General features: G+C 43.6%; 1 protein-coding gene across 1 annotated transcript in view; it reads left to right on the forward strand.

The window, feature by feature from the left end:
* LOC130275787 (inter-alpha-trypsin inhibitor heavy chain H3-like) overlaps window positions 1–19,024 on the forward strand; it is an 84,318-nt gene that overhangs the window by 63,829 nt on the left and 1,465 nt on the right. Inside the window, exons 3-6 of the mRNA XM_056524197.1 lie at window positions 4,842–4,955; window positions 10,031–10,217; window positions 13,904–14,076; window positions 14,195–14,306. Coding sequence (XP_056380172.1) covers window positions 4,842–4,955; window positions 10,031–10,217; window positions 13,904–14,076; window positions 14,195–14,306 — 586 coding nt within the window. The remainder of the gene's footprint in view (window positions 1–4,841; window positions 4,956–10,030; window positions 10,218–13,903; window positions 14,077–14,194; window positions 14,307–19,024) is intronic.

The raw sequence follows: 19,024 nt of genomic DNA on the forward strand, positions 1-19,024 counted from the left end.
ATACTGTTAATACTCTCATGGCATTTATACTGTCCACACACTTATCGCATTTACACTGTTCATACGCTGTGGCAGTTACACTGTTCATGCGCTGTGGTGTTTATATAGTTCATATGCTCATGGCATTTCTGTTTGCACACTCAGGACATCCATATTGTTTATAGGCGCAGGACATCCATACTGTTTCATACTGTTCATACGTTCATGGCATTGATACTGTTCATATATTCATGACATTTATATTGTTTATGTGCTTGTTGCACTTATACTGGTCATACGCACATAGTATTCATGCTGTTCTTACAGTCATGCCATCGATATTGCTCATACGTTCATGGCATTTATACTGGTCATACACTTATGGCGTTTTTTCACTTTTCATTCGCTCATGGCATTTATACTGTTCATGCATTCATGGCATATACAGTCATGGCCGTAAATTTTGGCACCCCTGAAATTTTTCAAGAAAATTAAGTATTTCTCACAGAAAAGGATTGCAGTAACACATTTTGCTATACACATGTTTATTCCCTTTGTGTGCATAATGTCACACCAAACTCCAAAAATTATTGACACCGTTAACTAAATATTGGGTTGTGCACCCTTTGGAAAAAATAACTGAAATCAGTTGCTTCCTATAACCATCAATAAGCTTCTTACACCTCTCAGCTGGAATGTTGGACCACTGTTACTTTGCAAACTGCTCCAGGTCTCTCTTATTGGAAGGGTGCCTTTTCCCAACAGCAATTTTAAGATCTCTCCACAGGTGTTCAATGGGATTTAGATCTGGACTCATTGCTGCCACTTCAGAACTATCCAGAGCTTTGCTACCATCCATTTCTGGGTGCTTTTTTATGTATGTTTTGGGTCATTGTCCTGCTGGACCACCCAAGATTTCGGTTGCAAACCCAGCTTTCTGACACTGGGCTGTACAGTGTGACCCAAAATCTGTTGGTAATCCTCAGATTTCATGATGCCTTGCACACATTCAAGGCACCCAGTGCCAGAGGCAGCAAAACAACCCCAAAACATAATTGAACCTCCACCATATTTCACAGTAGGTACTGTGTTCTTTTCTTTGTAGGCCTCCTTCCATTTTCAGTAAACAGTAGAATTATGTGCTTTACCAAAAAGCTCTATCTTGGTCTCATCTGTCCACAAGACGTTTTACCAGAAGGATTTTGGCTTTCTCAAATTCATTCTGGCAAAATGTAGTCTTGCTTTTTTTTATGTCTCCTGCCATAGTGTTTCATTTCATTTAAATGTTGATGTATAGTTCGTGCTGACACTGATGCTCTCTGAGCCTGCAGGACAGCTTGGATGTCTTTGGAACTTGTTTGGGGTTCTCATCCACCATCCTGCTTTGACACCTTTCATCAATTTTTCTCTTCCGTCCACACCCAGGGAGATTAGCTACAGTGCCATGGGTTGAAAACTTCTTGATAATGTTGCGCACTGTGGACAAAAGCCAATCTAGATCTCTGGAGATGGAATTGTAACCTTCAGATTGTTTATATTTTCCCACAATTTTGGTTCTCAAGTCCTCAGACAGTTCTCTTTTCTTTCTGTAGTCCATGCTTAGTGTGGCACACACAGACACACAATGCAAAGATTAAGTGAACTTCTCTCCTTTTTATCTGCTTTCAGGTGTGATGTTTATATTGCCCACACCTGTTACTTTCACCAGGTGAGTTTAAAGGAGCATCACATGCTTGAAACAATCATGTTTATCCACAATTTTGAAAGGGTGCCAATAATTTTGTCCGGCACGTTTTTAGAGTTTGGTGTGACATTATGTCCACTTTGCTTTTTTTCCTCCCTTTATTGGTTTAGTTACAATACACACAAAGGGAATAAACATGTTTACAGCAAAACATGTGTTACTGCAACCCTTTTCTGTGAGAAATACTTAATTTTCTTGAAAAATTTCAGGGGTGCCAACATTTACGGCAATGACTGTATACTGTTTAGGTGCTTATGGTATTCATTTGCTCATGGAATATATACTGTTGATATGCTTGTGGCATTCATACTGGTCATACGCCCATAGAATTTATACTGTTCTAATGCTCTTGCCATTTATATTCTGCATACGTTCATGGCATTCATACTGCTCACACGCTCATGGCATTCATACTGGTCATATGCTCATAATGTTCATACGCCCATGGGTTTTACTGTTTATATGTCCATGGCGTTTTTTACTGTTCATATGCTCATAACACATATACTGGTCATACGCTCATGGCATTCATGCTGTTTCATATGCCCATGGCTTTTATACTGTTCATACACTCATGGTATTCATAGTGGTCATACGCTCATGGCATTACATACGTTCATGGCATTGACACTGCCAATATGGTAATGGATTTTATACTGTTTCATTCGCTCATGGCATTTATTTCGGTCATACGCTCATGGCATTTACATACGTTCATGGCATTATCACTATGTTTATTATGCATACTATTCATACTCTATTACGTTCATACGCTCATGGCGTGCATATGGTTCATACGTTCATTATATTTATACTGTTCATTCGCTAATGGCATTTATACTGATCATACGCTCATAGCATTTACACGGGCCTCACGCTCATGGCATTTACATACGTCTACGGCATTCGTACTGTTCATACGCTCATAGTATTCATACTGCTTATAGTATTTATACTGTTCATACGTTCTTGGCTTTTACTGTTCATACGCTCATAGTTTTCTACTGTTCATAAGCTAATTGCAGTTATACTGTTTGTATGCATGGCTTTTTGTTGATCATTCGCTCTCATTGTTCATACATCCATTGCATTTATGCTGCACATGCACTCTTGACGTTTTTACTGGTTGTGCACACCTGGTGTTTGTGCTGCACATGCGTTCATGGCGTGGTGTTCACGCGTCCATGGCGTTTGTGCTGTGCATGTGCTTTTGGCATTTGTTTTCAAATGCCTGTGGTGTTTTTTGTGCTGTGCAGTCACTCGTGGTATTTGTGTTTCATGCTCCCCTGGCGTTTGTGCTGTTCGGACGCTTGTGACATTGGTGCCATACGAAGGTGCATGGCGTGGGTGTGCTCGTGGTGTTTGTGCGGTGCATACACTCATAGTATTTACTGTGCATAGTGATTGCTTCTATGCAGTATATGCTTTTATATCATACACATGTTCATACCAATTATACGGCTCATACGCTTATAGTTTACACTGTGCTCACGCTTGGGGCTTACGTTATAGTAATTTCTACAAGTACGGTTATTGCTTGTCTATTCTCATGCTTGCAGGAGGGAACTGTGCATAGAATGTATTCACTGTTTTGTTCATATTAATTATGTATGTTTTGTATTTATCTGGGGCATATTGTCTAGTTTACCCCATGTACATTACAGCATTAAATAAGGGTCAGGTGTTCATAGTATCTTTCCATAATGTTCTCACCATGCTTTAGGCATCATAGAGCAGACATGGCATGCCTACCATGCCTGCAGGGGAGGTACTATTTAGTTATTGTTGCTAAAACATCTGCACAAGCAATATAATCAAGACACCTTTCCTGCCTAACATGTCTACTCAGGGGGAGGGTGCACTGCATCGTTATTGTCACTTACACATTTCACAGAAATTGGGTTGTGACACATAGATGGTTGTGTACCCGTCAGGTCTGCCTCGGAGGCAGGGGATGCACTATGACTGACACAAAGCAATGACATGCTGACATAGATGGTTTACCTGTTATGTCTGCAGGGGGAGGCACCACGCAGGTTATTGTTACTGACACGGCTTTAGAGCAATAACATTATGACACATAGATGGTTGTTTACCTGTTATGCCTGCCACGTCTGTAGGGGGAGGCACCACACAGATTATAGTTACTGACACATCTTCATAGCAATAACATTACGACACATAGGTCGTTGTTTACTGTCTACAGGTGAATTTGCGTCATTAGGTCATCATCTTCAAAGGTCTGTCATGTTGTCAGGTTTTATCATTGGTCTAACAAGATATTTTTGCCTCTTAATGGCAGGGAATGGCAGGGACAACACTATATTAATGCCTGGCAAGCATTTAACAGTTTCCCTCTTGCCGTGTTAATAAAGGTAAGTTGGTAAATATGTACAGAAGCGGGACTAATTCAGTGCCGGTTAATTTTATTTCAGTGTGGTCATGATTAACACAGCTTCTCAGTACTAGGTATCAGCTTACGTGATGATTAATGGATAGCTGTATTCTGTTTCGCGAGATATAGCCCAGCATAGGGTATGTGAGGTGGCTAGAGTGTGAGGTGTTAATATATGATAATTATCATCATTGTTATTCATCCTACCAGGTTGACTTTTTGCCCAAAAAAGGTGTCCCCTCAGACACGGTTTATGGCACACCTTTGCTAAGGTTATTGTATTTCTCACAGGTAGGTATGCAACAGTTGCAGCCACAAGCACGAGTGTGAAGCCCTGAGTACAAGTATTAAGCCTGTTAAGGCTGTATTTGTGCGAGGGGCGTAATTATTGAACACCCCTCCACCTCTAGGCAGAGTTTACTGGAGTTAGTGCAGGAGGGCGTGAGTATATAACGTCCCCGTACCCTAAGGCACGTGGCGTTTTGTGGAACCCGCCCATCCCTCCCTTATATTTATTCATTCCTTACATTCCTTATAGGGTATGCCCACTAAAGGCATGCCCTCGGACATGGTTTATGGCACACCTCTGACTGCTTTGCTAAGGTTATTGTATTTCTCACAGGTAGGTATGCAACAGTCGCAGCCACAAGCACGAGTATGAAGCCCTGAGTACAAACATAGTTTTTGAGTTTACTTGTTGGTTAATATTGTTTGTCTCTACAGTTGACTCGGACCCACATGTTGTCATTAATGTTCCTCAAATGAACGATGCTTTGTGCTTTAATATTCAAGAGAAGCCTGGTGTGATCCTCAATTTGATTATGGATCGTGTTCTGGGTAAGATATTGCCCCATATTCTAAACGGCATCCATTTATGATTTAGACAGTTTACTTATTCACACATCATAGTAATGACTGAGACATCATAAAATCTAATTCAGCACTACAGGCAGCAATGTAGAACTTACAATTTTGTGAGAAGTATTTTGTATATGGTGATTTTTTTTTCTTATTTTAACCCTATTTTTTGTGGCACTTTCCAAAACATTAGCTTCAGGTGGAAGTTTTACAAGAAAAATAAAGAGCATTAGTTACGCCAAAAATTCATATATGAGGTAGGTATATAGGGATCTGTCCTGCGATTCTACATTTCAAAAGTAATTACGTTTGGAGAACCCCATCCTAATGTGTGGTTTGTGCCTCAAAATTATGAACAATGGCCCTTTTGCCTATACTAGCCAAAACTAACGAGGATTTAAAGGGGTATTCACCATGAGGTGATTTTAGTACATACCTGTCATACAGTTATGGACATGCCAAGGAAGGAAATGCGCTTGTCTTGGGGCTAAATAGCTATGTTTACCACATTGCTGTGGCTATCTTTTGTGAACTGGCTATTTCCTGTTCGTGTTCCCTTCTTCATCTACAAGCCCCATGATTCCTTGTTTGTAAGTGTATGGTCACTTTTCTCCCTCCCACACATTAGCCACTCCACCCATTGAAGCACAGATGAGCTGCATTCCATGCAAAAGACCATTGTTTTCCAACCAGGGTGCCTTCAGCTGTTGCAAAAATTCAGTTACTTGCAGAATGATCTCCCTTCCACCCAGCGGTTGCTCCACCCACTGAAGCAGGAGAGGCTACCTGTCATCACCTTACTAGTGATGTAATGTCTAGGGCCACACTGCAACCTGGGAAAATCACAGAAGACTTGTGAGACCACCATCAAACACATGTACAGACACTATATTATGAACTACACTAACTTTACAGCCCCATGTAACATAGCCAAATAAAAAAAAAATCCTGGAATAAATTCTTAATTTTAAAATTACATTTTTGTGAAGTTAAATACTTTTGTGTACACAAAATGCAAAACTACAACAGGAATGATACCTTTACAGTACATAGTTAGTATAGTTAAAAAAAGACACATGTCCATCAAGTTAAATCAAAGAGGTAAGGGGAAGGGGTATGGGTGAATGAAGGGGAAGGTATGTTAATTTATTTATATTTCTCCATATGCAGATTAATGCTATTTTGTTATAAGCTAACCAGAAAAATATATTTGCAAGCTTTAAAGGAGAACTCTACCCCTAGACACCTTATCCCCCGTGAACTCGGCTGCAGCACCCCAGACATCCGGTGAACGGAGCGAACTTCGCTCCATGCCGGATGACTGGCGATGCGGGGCGGAGGCTCGTGACTTCACGGCCATCATTTTTATGGGGGATAAGATGTCTAGGTGGGCACAGGGGCCTGCCAATTACGCAAGTTTTTCTTCTAACAGTAAAGCGTAACCCCCCCCCCCCCCCCCCCCACACACACACACATTAGTGAAAAGTCAACGGAAGCTGCAATTTTCAGGGGAGACTGTCTGACTGTCTGAGGTGTATAAGGGTCGCCAAACTATCCTCTGGCAGATGATGCTTTTAGGAAGATAAACCAGAGCTGTCTGGCAGTGGCTTACCCCTCGCTTCCCCATTTAGAACACATGAATATTCAGCCAAGCTAAACATTGATGTGTATGGGGTGAACTTGGCAAATACATGTTCAGCTTGACATTTTTCTCACCAATGTATCACAGCAGATTGACTTCAGAAAAATTGCCATCCAATCTGTAACACACAGCTCAGCTGATCTTTTGATCATTGGCTTATCTTTTAGACATTCATATGGAAACCTGACTCATGATGGGGAATTTGTGCTCTGAAAGTTTTCAAATTAAATTTTTCTAGTTAGCCAATGAAGGTATTTCTTCTATTAAATGTTTTTCTTTTTGGGGCAAAATTGTTTAAAAGTGTACTAACCTTTCAACAAACATTGCATAAAGCAATAGTACAAGTGAACATACTGTAATAATTGGAGTGCTATATCTTATAAGAGAAAAATATAGCTCTCTCAATTTATCAGGATATTTTCCTAATCTTCTCTCCATCCTAAACTCTTACTTTGCAAAGATTGTTATAGTGTACCTTTTGTTTGCAAAAACGTTTTATATAATGTAGGTGTGGTAGAGGGTGTGATGCAGGGCAGATGGAATTACCCTAGGGCAGATGGCATTAACTCCTTGTATTCGTGACACCAGGGAGTGGTTTATCCTCAACACCACCCAAAAGTATACCGCTGGATCCTGGGCTAGGCACGGGGGCAATAATGACTCCGACGCCAAGTTACGGACAATGGTAGCTTTACTGAGTTTAGACAGGTGGAAAAGTCTATACAGTTCAGCCAGACCCACAGTTTTAACCAGAAACTTCAGAGACCTTAAGGGCTAGCTGGGACATGCAGTAGATTTGGACAATTTAGTGCAGGCCACTGACTTGATAATGGATGACAGTGACTGACTTGACTTGAGACTGACTAAGCTGTGACTGTAGCTTCCTTATAGACTTGTAGCTTGTGGCTGGAGGATGGACTTGAGGCCTCCTGTGACTCCATACACACTCTAGGACTCGTCTATACTACCACTCAGCAGGAAGTATAAGAGAGCGAAGAGACTCCTCCCAGGGCTTTTATAGGGGAGACTCTGGTGGCATCCCATAGGTCACCCTTAGGTCACATGGTCACTGATACCTTCTGGGTACACTCACATGACAACTGGTGATCACAGGTTAACCTCTCTTAAAGTAACAACACTTTCTATATTATACAGTATAACACATGGAAAACAATATATACATAAGGGGACAGGTGTAAGGGGGCCCAGGGGACACTGCAGGGAGGCTGCCTGACAGGGCAGCAAGGGTACGGGGTAACAACTCCCATACTGGCCACCACATAGGTAATACCATATTATATATATATATATATATATATATATATATATATATATATATTTGTAATATGCATTGTTAAAAAAAATTGTATATTTTAGGTGAAAAAATGCTGTCCCTGCTGCTTTTGCCTGTGTGTCTCTGTGCGGAGACAACCTACAGGGAGTGAGGGCAGGACAAGCAGGGCTCTGTGCAGGCTCCTGGTTTGTCAAAGAGCCTGCTGTGTGAGCCAGGAGTATGTCACAGAGCCTCAGTGCAGTCCTCATTGCACAAAGCCCTGCTTGTCCTCAGTGTACAGAGCCCTTCCTGTCCTCAGAGTACAGAGACCTGCTTGTCCTTAGTGCACAGAGAGCTGCTTGTCCTCATTGCACAGAGCCCTGCTTGTCCTCACTGCACAAAGCCCTGCTTGTCCTCAGTGTACAGAGCCCTTCCTGTCCTCAGTGTACAGAGACCCTCCTGTCCTCAGTGTACAGAGACCTTCTTGTCCTCAGTGTACAGAGCCCTGCTTGTCTCAGTGTACATAGCCCTGCTTGTCCTAGGTGCACAGAGCCCTGCTTGTCCTCAGTGTATTGAGCCCTGCTTGTCCTCAGTGTACAGAGCCCTGCTTGTCCTCAGTGTATAGAGCCCTGCTTGTCCACAGTGCACAGAGCCCTGCTTGTCCTCAGTGTACAGAGCCCTGCTTGGTCTCAGTGCACAGAGCCCTGCTTGTCCCCAGTGCACAGGGCCCTGCTTGTCCTCAGTGCACAGAGCCCTGATTGTCCTCAGTGAACAGAGCCCTGCTTGCCTCAATGCACAGAGACCTGCTTGTCCTCAGTGTACAGAGTCCTGCTTGTCCTCAGTGTACAGAGCCCTGCTTGTCCTCAGTGTACAGAGCCCTGCTTGTCCTCAGTGTACAGAGCCTTTCTTGTCCTCAGTGTACAGAGCCTTTCTTGTCCTCAGTGTACAGAGCCCTGCTTGTCCTCAGCGTACAGAGCCCTGCTTGTCCTCAGTATACAGAGCCCTGCTTGTCCTCAGTGCACAGAACCCTGCTTGTCCTAGGTGCACAGAGTTCTGCTTGTCCTAGGTGCACAGAGCCCTGCTTGTCCTCAGTGTATAGAGCCCTGCTTGTCCTAGGTGCACAGAGCCCTGCTTGTCCTCGGTGCACAGAGCCCTGCTTGTCCTCGGTGCACAGAGCCCTGGTCTCCTCCTGGCAGCAACAGCAGCAGCGAGATGACTGGTCCCCAGTAGGTATATAAGCAGTGTTTGGGTGCCAAAAACAGGAGCGCTAGGCTCCTCCCACAAAAAGGAGGAGTAAAATGCATCTCATTATAGAGTATAGGGTCTGTTCGGCAGTGTTAGAGAGGTGGCGCGTGCGCCCGGCAAGATTGCCGCTGGCGCATGCGCACTAGTGTAATGTGAAGCTGATAGTAGCAGCGGCACTAGCGCACGGCGAGATTGTATATTATTATCTACACTATATAAAAAGCTTTCGCAAATTACACTTTAAAACCCCATCTTGAAACACAAGATGAATTAGCTCATTGAGAAATCAGGTGACATTTTGTCCATAAAAGTCTATGGAGAGGGGAGGAGGGGTGGCTGGGCAAACACTGTGGGGGACATTTATCAAGACCTATGCAGAGGAAAAGTTGTCCAGTTGCCCATAGCAACCAATCAGATCGCTTCTTTCATTTTTCACAGGCCTTGATGAAAATTAAAGAAGCATGCTGATTGGTTGCTATGGGCAACTGGGCAAGTTTTCCTCAGCACATATTTTGATAAATCTCCCCCTGTAAGTATAACATTTTCATGTAGCTGAGTATAGTGAGTTAATCATGTATGGTTTGACATTTGGACTATAAGTGGGCTATAGCATTTGCCATAGCCTAAAAAAACTGCTGGAAATACGGCCAAATGTCACAATACTGTGAATATAGCCTGGGCCTGAAGAATTCGTTGAAAGGTTAGTGTACATTCAACTTCACATAGATATTTCTGAGTACTGTACCAGTAGACTGAACAACCTATAAACTAGCTGATTTGATTTTGGTAATTATTATTTTAGCGGTATTACTTGCCACCTTTAAAATAACTAGAAAATGCCTGCATCAAATCCTGAACAGTTATCTTCATGCTGGTTCATGTCTTCTGCTTAAGGTATTTCTGTAAATGGAGAACTTATTGCAAAAGAGAAATCAAATGAAACTTATTTTGGAAAAATTGGGATTGTAAACAAAAATACGAAGATAAGAATAGAGGTGAACACAGACAGAGTCACTGTCCTAAAGAATAAAAACAAAAAAACCTTCTTATGGCAGAAAACTGGCTCTATAAGCGAGGAGGGGTAAGAAACTTTTACACAAAAATGTATTACAATACTTAATATATTACAGTTCAGTGAAATTAAAGGGATTGTATTGTTATCTCTGCAGTGGATCTGGCTCCTCATGGAGATCTTTTATTATTGTTTAAAGTTTTGTCCACACATACATTTTTCCTGCTTGCTAAAACAAAATGCTGCACGAGCTGGAGCTGATGTTACTTAAAGGGATTATCCAGGAAAAACAGTTGATTTCTTCCAAAAACTGCACCGCACATGTCCTCAGGTTGTGTGTTGTATTGCTGCTCAGTTCCATTGAAGTGAATAGAACCATGTTGTAATATCACACACAAACTGAGAAGAGGTTGGGTTTTTGGAAGAAATTTGCTCTGCTTTACTATTCCAGGATAACCCTGTTAAAGGGGTACTCCGGGGGTCAAGGCTTTTTTTTGCTTGTGACTTACCCTGTTTGTGTTGGTTGGCTCTTTTTTATGGTGTTTGGCCTAATGTCCTTCTGTTCTTTGTTTGCTTTTTATACCCCAGTTTGTTTTCTGGCCGTTGTTTCTACTTCCTTTTTGTAGCCTGCCTTGAAACTACGAATCCCAGCATGCCTCATGTCTTGCACGTTTGTTTGGTTTTTTTTCTTTGGGATCCGCCCTGCTTTTTTTTTTTCTTTTTTTTTTTTTTACCCTTTTGGTAACGCCTTGCACACGCCCACTTGCTATTGCTGCAGAAACCCACATGGCTAATTGTGATGTCATGCATGTGTAAGTGGAGACGGTGTTTTCCTGTATGTTGATTATTGGCCAATCATGTGAGTCTTTGTCATGTGACTCCTGTTCTGACCAATCAGCCTTAGTGAAACTTGGTGCAGCTGACCAATGAGTAATCGTTGCTTTTCTTAGCGCAATGTTCTTGAACACGAAAGGGCGACTGCCACAACGCGGGTCTGCTGTGAGTGGAGAAATTCCACTATTAGAAGGCACAAAGGAGGCAGCACAGTAGGGGCTTGTGTCTGCAAGTGCGAATCCGGTGACAAAGTGGCCATTGTGAATGCACCCTAATGCGGAAATCACATAGGTCCGGCAACCAGCATAGCTGAGCACATTGAAAGTCACAAAGCAGCAGAGGCCACAATGGATGCCAACTTGACAACAGGAATATGTTATCCTACGCCCATTGATTCAAGTGAAGGGACCCTGGACCGCTGGAGGCTGTGGTCCTCTGTCAGGAGACCTCCAGCAATAACTCCCATCCTGCCGCAAAATGGATAAGGCATCACATTGTGAAGGAGACCCCCAACCCCCGTCCCAAAAAAAAAAAAATGGTGCTAAAGACTTTCAAGGGACATCTTACAAGCCAATTCACATCATTTAAACTTTGGTCCTAAGGCATACATGATATTCCTCTGTAAACAAATTCATAGTAAAGAACATTGTTTCAAAAAGCAAATATATATATATATATATATATATATATATATAGATATAGATAGATACCTTGGGAAAACGAGAAAAAAATCCATACACATACATTGCATGATGCATCGGCAAACCAGACACCCACACATATATACACACATTCGCGCGCGCACACACACACACATACACACCGGTACTAAAAACACAGCTGGATGAGCAGAAGCACCCACACATCCAGGCCATATGCCTGGGGATTGGACGGGCAGCCGGAGCGTCAGCGCGATGAATGAACAGGCTCACACAGGCAACCACGCCTTCATGCAAGGGGATTGGACGGGAAGCAGGAGCATCATCAAATAAACACAAAGAAGCACGCATGCGCTACACACCAACGGCAATTGGTTTAGCAACATGGTAGGAGTTACTGAAGGGCTAATAGGGCTAACCAATCAGCAAAGAGGCTGATCGGAGCAACATACATATTCAATAGCTGGGCGTGAAAGAGGCCGCCCACACGCCGAGAAAAAGGACCGGGGTTAAAACAAAAACTGTGACGTATTGGCCACCATCAACTCTGAACATGGCCGATGTGGTGGCCGACAGTAAAAACTCCCTCACAAAACTACTAAACTTCCGGGCCACAATCAGGTAAGAAAAACATACCGTATATACTCGAGTATAAGCCGAGTTTTTCAGCACGATTTTTCGTGCTGAAAACACCCCCCTCGGCTTATACTCGAGTGAACTCCCCCACCCGCAGTGGTCTTCAACCTGCGGACTTCCAGAGGTTTCAAAACTACATCTCCCAGCAAGCCCGGGCAGCCATCGGCTGTCCGGGCTTGCTGGGAGTTGTAGTTTTGAAACCTCCGGAGGTCCGCAGGTTGAAGACCACTGCGGCCTTCAACATCATCCAGCCCCCTCTCACCCCCTTTAGTTCTGAATACTCACCTCCGCTCGGCGCTGGTCCGGTCCTGCAGGGCTGTCCGGAGAGGAGGTGGTCCGGTGGCATGGTGGTTCCGGGCTGCTATCTTCACCGGGGAGGCCTCTTCTAAGCGCTTCGGGCCCGGCCTCAGAATAGTCACGTTGCCGTGACAACGACGCAGAGGTGCGTTCATTGCCAACGTACTTCTGCGTCATTGTCAAGGCAACGCCTCTATTCCGGGCCGGAAGCGCGGAGAAGAGGCGCCCCCGGTGAAGATAGCAGCCCGGACCACCTCCTCACCGGACCACCTCCTCTCCGGACAGCCCTGCAGGACCGGACCAGCGCCGAGCGGAGGTGAGTACTCAGAACTAAAGGGGGGTGAGAGGGGGCTGGATGATGTTGAAGGCCGCAGTGGTCTTCAACCTGCGGACCTCCGGAGGTTTCAAAACTACAACTCCCAGCAAGCCCGAACAGCCGATGGCTGCCCGGGCTTGCTGGGAGTTGTAGTTTTGAAACCTCTGGAGGTCCGCAGGTTGAAGACCACTGAGGGCGAATGATGAGAAGAGGATGATGAAGGGGGGGGGTGTGGGGATGATGAAGGGGGGTGGGGATGATGAAGGGGGGGGTGTGGGATGATTACAAGGGGATGATGAAGGGGGGATGTGTGGGATGATAAGGGGATGATGAAGGGGGGATGTGTGGGATGATGACAAGGGGATGATGAAGGGGGGATGTGTGGGATGATAAGGGGATGATGAAGGGGGGATGTGTGGGATGATAAGGGGATGATGAAGGGGGGATGTGTGGGATGATTACAAGGGGATGATGAAGGGGGGATGTGCGGGATGATAAGGGGATGATGAAGGGGGGATGTGTGGGATGATAAGGGGATGATGAAGGGGGGATGTGTGGGATGATAAGGGGATGATGATGAGGATGTTAATGACGGGTCTGGATGATGACAGGGGGGGATGAGGTATTTCCCACCCTAGGCTTATACTCGAGTCAATAACTTTTCCTGGGATTTTGGGTTGAAATTAGGGGTCTCGGCTTATACTCGGGTCGGCTTATACTCGAGTATATACGGTACACTTGCAGGCCAAAACACACATGTCAATTGCAAAAAGCAAGCACATAAGAAGAAGAGGTAATATAGTTAAAAATATTCACCACCGGAGTACTCCTTTAATGGCTAAAAGAGGGGGTCCTTGGTGCCCCCCTCTATGACAACCATAAGAGCTAAAAGCCTAGTAAAGGAGACACCCCCATTAATGAAGGAGTTACAGTTAATAAAATGTAGTAAAAAAACTAAATACATACTGGACTACATACATTTTTTGTATTAATTCATGTATGAATTATTTAAGGTTTAACCTGGTAATCAACAAGAGAACAAATCTGACATTATCATTTGGAGAAGGAGCAAAATTTTTCATTATTTTGCATGAAGTTTGGAAAAGTCATCCTTTCCCTATGCGTTTCCTTGGCTTTTACACTTTAGATGATTATGCATTTTCCAGAGGAGTTCATGGACTGTTAGGTAAGTAATTTTTTGTTTTGTATTTTATCATATTAATACAGTCTTCATTTTTGGGCAGCATTGTGTTACATTACAGATATTATAATTTGTTATTATTTATTTATTTTATGCTGTTTAGGACAATTCTTTCATGGTATTGAATATGAAATATCCAGCCTTCACAAAAATGAAAAATCAGGCAAACAAACTGCAACAATGAAAGTGAAGAATAATCTACTGACTGTGACAAGGTATTAACCCTTTAAGGACCCGGGCTTTTTCCGTTTTTTCATTTTCAATTTTTCCTCCTTAACTTTAAAAAATCATAACTCTTAAAAATTTTCACCTAAAATTATATATAATGGCTTAATTTTTGCGTCACTAATTCTACTTTGTAATGACATTAGTCATTTTACCCAAAAATCTACAATGAAACGGGAAAAAAAATCAATGTGCGACAAAATTGATGAAAAAACACTATTTTGTAAGTTTTGGGGGCTTCTATTTTTACGCAGTAAATTTTTTGTCAAAAATGATACCTTATCTTTATTCTGTAGGTCCATACGGTTAAAATGATACCCTACTTATATAGGTTTGAATTTGTATCACTTCCGAAAACAATCATGAATACATGCAGGAAAATTTATACGTTTAAAATGGTCATCTTTTGACCCCTATAACTTTTTTATTTTTCTGTGTTCAGGGCGCTTTGAGGACTCATTTTTTGCGCCGTCATCTGAAGTTTTTAGCGGTACCATTTTTGTTCTGATCAGACTTTTTGATCACTTTTTATTCACTTTTTTGTGGTATAAAAAGTGATCAAAAATGCGCTATTTTGGACTTTGGAATTTTTTTGCGCGTACGCCATTGAACGGTTTAAAAAGCGGTATATTTTTATAAATCGGACATTTCCGCACGCGGCGATACCACATATGTTTATTTTTATTATTATTTACATAATGTTTTTTTTATTTTTGGAAATGCCGGGTGATTCAAACTTTTATTAGGGGAAGGGATAATTGAAAGGGTTAATGATTTTTTTACACTTTTCTTATGCAACATTATAGCTCCCATAAGGGGCTATAACATTGCATTAACTGATCTTTTACACTGATTGATCCATCTCCATAGGAATGGATCAATCAGTGTTTTCCGCGATTGAATGCTCAAGCCTGGATCTCAGGCTTGAAGCATTCATTCGGCGATCGGACAGCACAGGAGAAGGTAAGAAGACCTCCTCCTGTGCTACAGCTGTTCGGGATGCCGCGATTATACCGCGGCGATCCCGAACAGCTCCCTGAGCTAGCCGGGCACTTTTACTTTCGTTTTTAGCCGCGCGGCTCAGCTTTGAGCGCGCGGCTAAAGGGTTAATAGAGCGCGGCACAGCGATCAGTGCCGCGCGCTATTAGAGGCGGGTCCCGGCTTCACTATGACGCCGGGCCCACCGCGATATGATGCGGGGTCACCGTGTGACCCCGCGTTATATCGCAGGACCGGGACTCATGACGTATGCATACGTCATGGGTCCTTAAGAGGTTAAAGGATTTACTTTGTATACTTAAAGGGGTACTCCGGGAACTAAACCCAGAGCCCATCGTTTCCCTCTCACACCCTATTTATTTGTCTAGCTATCATTCATTATCTATATAGAGCAGTTCCCCTCATTCAGCTGTCACTTATATGCCGGAGGGATAGAGAAAGACATCATTATCTGATCCTGCTTGTCTCTTTGCAAACCCCTCAATGACACTAGGCCTACCCTCCTAGAAGACAAACACCATGTGATTTCTGGCTTCACAGCCACACCTCCCCTCCCTCATCCTGTGTGAGGATTTTTCCGGCAGAGAAGTCTTCTCAGCACATACTGTTACACAGCTCTTTTCCTGCTAATCTAATCACTAACTGCTGTCATTCAGAGCATAGCATGATTTATTTCTGGGGGGAAGGATAGTGTGAAAGAAAAGATGATGCTGTACTGGGGCCTGGGAGAAAGGACCTGTCTCATTTACAGCAATTGGAAACATTACTAGGCATTCTCTGTGACCATTTTAGAGGTCATTCTGCACGGAGGGGTTTGCTGATCTTTGAGCAAGCTATTGTGTTTACCTCTGTTATCTATTTACTGGTGTCACCTTGCACTATACTCCTGTCTGTGTTGATAAGAAAAGCACCGTTGGGAAGTGGTCTGTATAAAACAGGAAATCTGGGCTTAGGTTTACTGGTAATGTAAAGAATTCCCGGCACTCGCTGGATATTTTAGCAAATAGTGGTGTGTTTTATTCACACAATGTAGATTACAATTCACAAGTATAACTCATTTCAGCCAATGCCTTTCTCAGACTGAAAAAGGCATTGGCCGAAACGCGTTATACTTGTGAGTTGTAATCTACATTGTGAGAATAAACCACGCCACTATTTGCAAAAATATCCAGTGAGTGCCGGGAATTCTTTACCTTTACCAGTATCCTGCAGTCCGAGAGCACCTCCAAATTCCTGAGTGCCGACCCCTTTTGCTGAGCTTAGGTTTAGACCTAGTGGCCAGAATGGAAACTTCAAACTTTCAGAATTATTTTAAAAAAAGTATAGTAAAATGAAAAATAAGAAAAAACTTTTTTTTTTATTAAACATGGTTAATATAAAAACTTGATTTAAACAATAGGTCATTTTCTGCTTACACAAGCCCTAAACCCCTTACTGACCCTTGATGTACTGGTACATCATGGGTCGGGTGAGGGGAACATTAGCGGGCCTGCAAGATTGCTCCAATGTCCGTCATTGAAATGGTTAAATGCTGCAATCTATACAGATCGCAGCATTTGAACATTAAATGCTTGTAATTCCTGGTGTTTAGTGGTCCCATTAGAAGTCCAGGGCTTTACCTGTGCCTCCGAGTCTTCTATGGACCGACGATTGTAAAGAGTACCTGTCATTTGCAGAAACATTTTATATAATGTAAAAAATGTAAATAAACATTATGTATATTGTATTTGTAATATACATTGGTTAAAAAATATTTTTGGGTGAAAAAATTCTGTCTTGTTTCTGCAGCTACTGCCTACAGGAAGTTTGAAGAGGACAAGCAGGGCTCTGTTCAGACTCCTGAATTGTCAATCAGTCTGCCGTGTGAGCCAGGGGCATTTTACAGAGTCTCACTGCACAGAGCCCTTCTTGTCCATGGCGTACAGAGCCCTGCTTGTCCTCAGTGTACAGATCCCTGCTTGTCCTCAGTGTACAAAGCCCTGCTTGTCCTCAGTGTACAGAGCCCTGCTTGTCCTCATTTCACAGAGCCCTGCTTGTCCTCAGTGCACAGAGCCCTGCTTGTCCTCGGTTCACAGAGCCCTGCTTGTCCTCAGTGCACAGACCCCTGCTTGTCCTCGGTTCAACAAGCCCTGCTTGTCCTCTGCAGAGCCCTGCTTATCCTCAGTGTACAGAGCCCTGCTTGTCCTCAGTGTACAGAGCCCTGCTTGTCCTTGGTTCACAGAGCCCTGCTTGTCCTCAGTGTACAGAGCCCAGCTTGTCCTCGGTTCAACGAGCCCTGCTTGTCCTCTGCAGAGCCCTGCTTGTCCTCAGTGTACAGAGCCCTGCTTGTGCTCAGTGTACAGAGCCCTGCATGTCCTCAGTGTACAGAGCCCAGCTTGTCCTCAGTGTACTGAGCCCTGCTTGTCCCCCCACGCTTCCTGTATTTTTTCACCCAAAAATATACACATTTTATAACCAATGTACATTACAAATATAAATATAACTTTACTATCTACATTATATAAAAAGTTTTTGCAAATGACAGGTACACTTTAAATCCTGGTTAGCACTTTTGTAATGAACACTTAAACATTAAAGGAGAACTCCAGAATAGAAAAATTATCCTCCATACTGCAGTCAGTGAAAAAAAGTGGGTTACCGGACAACGAAAGACAACGAAAGAATCCCTGTATCATACTTCACCCCCTGAATTAGGCTGTAGAACACAGTTTTACTGACATGTTCCTTTATAGCACCACTTTTTTTTGCTTTAGCTGTGCCACATTTTCTTAAAATGTGGCGCACACTATTAGCGCCACATATTAAGGTATTAGCACCGGATTTAGTGACCTGTTAGTCAATTTTTTTTAAAAGGGGTGCTATTACCCCCTTTTTTTAAAGGTTTAGCACAACTTTCTCATGCCCAAAAGTGTTGCAGTTAAAACCAAATGAACCTGGTATTAAATGATGTGCTACCGTATTTTTCGTCCTATAGGACGCACCGGCGTATAAGACGCACCCAATTTTTAGGGGCAAAATCTTAAAAAATAAAGATTTTGAACCCAATAGTGGTCTTCAACCTGCAGACCTCCAGATGTTGCAAAACTACAACTCCCAGCATGCCCGGACAGCCGTTGGCTGTACGGGCATGCTGGGAGTTGTAGTTTTACAACATCTGGAGGTCCGCAGATTGAAGACCACTGCATGAGGAGGTAATACTCACGTGTCCCCGCCGCTCCGGACCCGTCACCGCTGCCCTGGATGTCGCTCCATCGCTGTCACCGTGTCCCCGTCACTCCGGAACGTCTCTGCTGCCGGCCGGGTATCCTCGCTCTCCGTCGCCGCCATCACGTCGTTACGCACGCCGACGTACGTACGCGACGACGTGATGACGAGGAAGGAGAGCGCCGGCCATACAGGGGATCCCGGCACGGAGCAGACACCGAGGAGGCAGGTAAGGTCCCTCCCGGTGTCCTGTAAGCACTAACCCGGCTATTCAGTCGGGCTGTTCGGGACCGCCGCGGTGAAATCGCGGCGGTCCCGAACAGCCCGACTGAACAGCCGGGTTAGTGTCACTTTCCCTTCAGACGCGGTGGTCAGCTTTGATCGCCGCGTCTGAAGGGTTAATACAGGGCATCACCACGATCGGTGATGCCCTGTATTAGCCGCGGGTCCCGGCCGTTGATGGCCGCAGGGACCGCCGCGATAGGGGTGTATTCGCCGTATAAGA

Source organism: Hyla sarda, chromosome 6 (genome assembly GCF_029499605.1).
Source record: "Hyla sarda isolate aHylSar1 chromosome 6, aHylSar1.hap1, whole genome shotgun sequence".
NCBI lineage: Eukaryota > Metazoa > Chordata > Amphibia > Anura > Hylidae > Hyla > Hyla sarda.